This window comes from Nuphar pumila, chromosome 2 (assembly GCF_984573655.1).
Source record: "Nuphar pumila chromosome 2, dmNupPumi1.hap1.1, whole genome shotgun sequence".
NCBI classification, from domain to species: domain Eukaryota; kingdom Viridiplantae; phylum Streptophyta; class Magnoliopsida; order Nymphaeales; family Nymphaeaceae; genus Nuphar; species Nuphar pumila.
The window spans coordinates 1,106,598-1,112,600 of record NC_143250.1 but is presented as its reverse complement, the minus strand read 5'-3'; the positions used below and the strand labels follow the sequence as shown (position 1 = coordinate 1,112,600).

At 43.2% G+C, this 6,003-nt stretch overlaps 1 protein-coding gene across 1 annotated transcript; it reads left to right on the top strand.

Annotated features, from left to right (window-relative positions):
• Positions 1-636: 636 nt before the first annotated feature.
• On the top strand, positions 637-4,232 carry LOC149844387 (uncharacterized). The gene is made up of 2 exons (XM_089994406.1): positions 637-772; positions 1,615-4,232. Exon 2 carries the CDS (start codon positions 1,615-1,617, stop codon positions 3,898-3,900), a length of 2,286 nt encoding a protein of 761 aa, XP_089850532.1. The 5' UTR covers positions 637-772; the 3' UTR covers positions 3,901-4,232.
• Positions 4,233-6,003: the final 1,771 nt, after the last annotated feature.

Genomic DNA, 6,003 nt, shown 5'->3' with positions numbered 1-6,003 from the left:
TCAATTAATCTAATCGGTCCAAAGGGGTTTGGGGTAGTGGGATGGGACCTAGGCGGTCTAGGTTCAAAGCGTGCGGGCATCACTCGAGTAAGCCCACGGAGTTCTAAGCTGCCAGGACAACGGCAACCGTAAGTCCAAGAAACAAAGTCAGCACAACCAGGTCTTTGATTCAAGGGGCGGTTTCTCCGTATAAATATAGAAAAAGAAAAACAATTATTCTAATCAAGGTATTGACATCTATCAATAGATCCTTTGAATTTAGAAATGAGATCATCATCTACGGAATTTTGAAACATTGCCACTTATCTCATCCTGTGCGGTGGGTCCCCATGAAACCCATTAAACACGTCTGTTGGGTCCGTCTGATACCAAGCTTGGGCGCGTTGACCACCCTACCTTCAAGCAAGAAGGGAGAACCCACCTGACCTTCCAAGAAAGAGAGAGGGAGAAGACGTAGCTAGAAGGGAAACGAATCTTCACGAGTCGGTGGTGGGTTACCAAAGTTGATAGTTTTCAGAGACTAAAGCGATTGCGTATGGAGCGCGGATTCTAGGTCATTCAAGACACGTGTCCATTTGTAATTGGGAAAGCTATCGTGGCGGTCCCGTAATTGGTAATGGAAGACGGAAGAGGTTGGGCGACCGCTCCATTATTAATAGCGCCTCTGCCCTCCCTTCCCCTCTCATCCTCTGAACCTTTTCTTCTTTCTGTTCCTCTTTCTCTTTCAAGAAGGCTTTCTGTGCTCTTTCTCATTTTCTCTCTTCTTATCAAGGTAAGAGTCCTCTCTTTCTCTCTCCTTCCTCTTTTTCCATTTTTTCCTCTCTCTCTCTCTCTCTCTCTTTTTGCCTGTTTTTAAGAAAATAAGCGTTGAATATTTTATTTATTTTTCTGATCTTGCCGAGGGGTCAGTCGTTCCTCTGTTGTTCTCATCTGATCTTTCAAGATTGATTTTTTATCATCTGATCTTTCGATTATTTAGCAGATCATTGCCTTTTCGCATTCGATCTGGTTTTTGCTTCGTTTGCGTCGGTTAATATTTTGATATTTGCTGTTTTTCTTTGTTTTCCTATGCTTTCGATCTGATATTTAGTGGTAGATGTGAGATCTGGTTTATCTTGCTTTTCGATTTGGAAGATCTGCTCCTTCTGGACATCGATCTGGCTGATTTGTTGTCTTTTTTTTTTTTTTTACAAATATTTGATGATCTGTTCTTATAACCATTACTTTATTTATCTCTTGGATACTATCGATTAGAGATAGGTAAAGGTTGATCGGATGCCTGTTTTTGTCACATCATCGTTTTTTTTTTAAAACAAAATTTCCCTTTTCCTGGTAAATCGCTGGTTGTTATCTTCTCCCTTTTGATTTGGTTTATGCAGTACTTTGCAAGTTATTTTGTGATTTTCATCATAGTATTTTTTTCCTTTTTTGGATTATATGTATTGTTTTCGTATAAATTACAGTTTTTTATCCGATATGGTAATCCTATTACTTGGTTTTCGATTTTGACCTCTATATTTATTCTCGTTTTTGTTTGATTTTTTTCCCTTTTCCAAGAGTTATGGATCTAGATTGGAGGACTTATATATTTTGCTGCTTTTGTTATGATTGCAGATGCAGATCTTCGTAAAAACACTCACCGGAAAGACCATCACTCTCGAGGTCGAGAGTTCCGACACGATCGACAATGTTAAGGCCAAAATCCAGGATAAGGAGGGAATCCCTCCGGACCAGCAGAGGCTGATCTTCGCTGGGAAGCAGCTGGAGGACGGGCGCACCCTGGCCGACTACAACATCCAGAAAGAGTCGACCCTCCACCTTGTGCTCCGCCTAAGGGGAGGCATGCAGATCTTCGTCAAGACCCTGACGGGGAAGACCATCACTTTGGAGGTTGAGAGCTCCGACACCATCGACAACGTCAAGGCTAAGATTCAGGACAAGGAGGGCATCCCCCCAGACCAGCAACGTCTGATTTTCGCTGGAAAGCAGCTGGAGGATGGCCGGACCTTGGCCGACTACAACATCCAGAAGGAATCGACGCTTCACCTCGTCCTCCGTCTGAGAGGGGGGATGCAGATCTTCGTCAAGACCCTGACGGGGAAGACCATCACTTTGGAGGTTGAGAGCTCCGACACCATCGACAACGTCAAGGCTAAGATTCAGGACAAGGAGGGCATCCCCCCAGACCAGCAACGCCTGATTTTCGCTGGAAAGCAGCTGGAGGATGGCCGGACCTTGGCCGACTACAACATTCAGAAAGAGTCGACGCTTCACCTTGTGCTCCGCCTAAGGGGAGGCATGCAGATCTTCGTCAAGACCCTAACCGGGAAGACGATCACCCTTGAGGTGGAGAGCTCCGACACCATCGACAACGTCAAGGCTAAGATTCAGGACAAGGAGGGCATCCCTCCAGACCAGCAGCGTCTGATTTTCGCCGGAAAGCAGCTGGAGGATGGCCGGACCTTGGCCGACTACAACATTCAGAAGGAATCGACGCTTCACCTCGTCCTCCGTCTGAGAGGGGGGATGCAGATCTTCGTCAAGACCTTAACCGGGAAGACGATCACCCTCGAGGTTGAGAGCTCCGACACCATCGACAACGTCAAGGCTAAGATTCAGGACAAGGAGGGCATCCCGCCAGACCAGCAACGTCTGATTTTCGCTGGAAAGCAGCTGGAGGATGGCCGGACCTTGGCCGACTACAACATTCAGAAGGAATCGACGCTTCACCTCGTCCTCCGTCTGAGAGGGGGGATGCAGATCTTCGTCAAGACCCTAACCGGGAAGACGATCACCCTCGAGGTGGAGAGCTCCGACACCATCGACAACGTCAAGGCTAAGATTCAGGACAAGGAGGGCATCCCCCCAGACCAGCAGCGTCTGATTTTCGCCGGAAAGCAGCTGGAGGATGGCCGGACCTTGGCCGACTACAACATTCAGAAGGAATCGACGCTTCACCTCGTCCTCCGTCTGAGAGGGGGGATGCAGATCTTCGTCAAGACCTTAACCGGGAAGACGATCACCCTCGAGGTGGAGAGCTCCGACACCATTGACAACGTCAAGGCCAAGATCCAGGACAAGGAGGGGATCCCACCGGACCAGCAGAGGCTTATCTTCGCCGGGAAACAGCTTGAGGACGGCCGCACCCTTGCCGATTACAACATTCAAAAGGAGTCGACCCTCCACCTCGTTCTCCGTCTCAGGGGAGGCATGCAGATTTTCGTCAAGACCCTCACTGGCAAGACGATTACTCTGGAGGTGGAGAGCTCTGACACCATCGACAATGTGAAGGCGAAGATTCAGGACAAGGAGGGCATTCCCCCGGACCAGCAGCGTCTGATCTTTGCAGGGAAGCAGCTGGAGGACGGCAGGACATTGGCCGATTACAACATTCAAAAGGAATCGACCCTGCACCTCGTCCTCCGTCTCAGGGGAGGGATGCAAATCTTCGTCAAGACCCTCACAGGGAAGACGATCACCCTAGAGGTGGAGAGCTCGGACACCATTGATAATGTGAAGGCGAAGATTCAGGACAAGGAGGGCATTCCCCCGGACCAGCAGCGTCTGATTTTTGCAGGGAAACAGCTGGAGGACGGGCGTACCCTCGCCGATTACAACATTCAGAAGGAGTCCACACTCCATCTGGTGCTCCGTCTGCGTGGTGGTATGCAGATCTTCGTTAAGACCCTTACCGGGAAAACCATCACCTTGGAGGTTGAGAGCTCGGATACGATTGACAATGTGAAGGCGAAGATCCAAGACAAGGAGGGGATCCCACCGGACCAGCAGCGTCTCATCTTCGCTGGTAAACAGCTCGAGGATGGTCGCACCCTGGCTGACTATAACATCCAGAAGGAATCCACCCTCCACCTTGTCCTTCGTCTCCGCGGTGGTCTGTGAATCGTCTTCACTGGTCCGGTGTCTCTGCGTCGTCATGAAAGCTGTGTTTGCTTTCGGTCTTAGTTTTCTTCTTTAGTGATATGTTCTGGGAATGATGGGCGGTGGTTCATTGTGGCCACCCTTGGGTGGGATGGTTGCAATGGGCATTACGTCTACAAAAACTAAGCTTTTATCTTTATGTATCTTTCCTTTATCATGTGGTGTTTCTTTTCTGTTATTTTGGTGCTGTGCTCCTTTTTATGCCTTATGTGATTGTGTCTTTATCCTTGAATCATTGAATGGAAAAGTGATTCTCAATCTAAATAATTATCCCAAAGAGAGTTCTCATCAAATCACTCATTTTTTTTCTTTCAGAATTCATATTATTTTTTATTTGTTCGTGGAATTGAGGTGAGAGTTCTTGTTCTTTTGTATTAAGGTAAGCCAAAAAAAAAGTTATACTAATTAAAATGTAAACTTAGTTAATTTTTATCTATTTTTTATTAAATTTTACATAATTCAATCTAATTTGATTCCAATTAGTCAAAAGAAAATATATATTATAACAAATACAGATCTGATATATATATATATATATATATGTATATATATATATATGTATAATGTTAATCTAACATTAAGCTAACTGAGTTTAATATTATCAAAATAACTAAAATACTCTTGAAACAATGTTATTTTTTAAAATTCCTGATTATTTTTTTGGGCATTGCAAGTCTTTTGACTTCAAAAAAGTAACTTTAATAAGTTATCAAAGTTATCTTTTTTACTTTAATAAGTGATGTCATTATTTGAGGTGTTTTAGTTATTTTCACATTTAGTTTAAATATGATGTTTTTATAAGGTTTCAAAAATCGAAAGACTATAATTTTCATAAATCTTTGATTCAAACATTTTTCTTATTCAAAATTCATGATAAATGATAAGTGTTGATTTCTCGTAAATCAATCATGCTAAATGCATGTAGTTGAAATGTTGAAATTTGAAAAAAACACTCAACATGTTCTCTTTGTATACACACTCGGGATGCCCGATCATTTGATAAGGTGTTCGTCGCTCTTAGTGTTTTAGCCGTTGCTAAAATGACATTTGACGCAATGAGTCTATCTGATATCATTTTGTAACGCCTCGATCTGGGATCTCGAGAGTTCGAATTTGGTTGGTATTACTTTTCAGAGGAAAAGTGTATAGAGTTCACACATATAAAACATGACTACATTTTTTTTCATTATCTTTTAATAACTCACTTTCTTTATGTAGTTCAGCATTTATAATAAAAAAAGAGTAATAATTACATAAATGTTCAATGGCAAGAAAGTAAAAACTATCAAGTGCTTTGTCAAAGAAGTAGTCGATTAAGTCTTGTACGTACTAATGTGCCTGAAACCTACAATTATAATTAAATAAGAAGGGGTGAGTATACAACCCAGTAAGAAATAATTATAAGTAAATAACATTTAAACTTACAACTGTAGTGGATTCTAAACCCCTAGTTTGAGTTTAGTTTTTGACACACCACATAAGTTTGCATGTTTTAATTATCTCACATTAACTCTCTTAAATACTTTGTCACATTCAACTAATCCTAGGTCGGCTATATCGGTCATAATCGTCTATGGGCATAGCTACCCACGTAGAACACCTCAATTCTATATATTGGCCAGACAATGAACCATACACTCTCAATGATCTCCGGACCACCAGTCACTGCAGTAAAACAAAAAAATGAGATCTTGTCGGTAGCTAGGCGAGAGGTCAGACTTAATCCCAATCTCAATCCCGGTATGGTTCATGCTAATCCTAATCATGATGGTTCTCAACCATCCATGGTTGTCTAGAGTTCTCAAAAACTGTGTTAGTGTAACCCTAAGCCATATGCTAAATTCAACACATAGACCCACATTCACAAACTCGTGTTTCACTCATTCTCTCATGAGTGATATCATGAAATGATCCCGATAGATCTCATTCTTTAATCTCAGGATGATATTAAGACTCACATTTATCTCATAATAAGCACACAACGATGTAGGGTCTTCACATCGTTAAATCACCGGTGGTCAACTCTCCATGGGGACTGCACCAAAGCCGCGAACCAGGTAGCAC

Excerpts from the sequence above, each read along its gene's own strand:
- LOC149844387 (XM_089994406.1), top strand. The coding sequence starts at position 1,615 with ATGCAGATCTTCGTAAAAACACTCACCGGAAAGACCATCACTCTCGAG.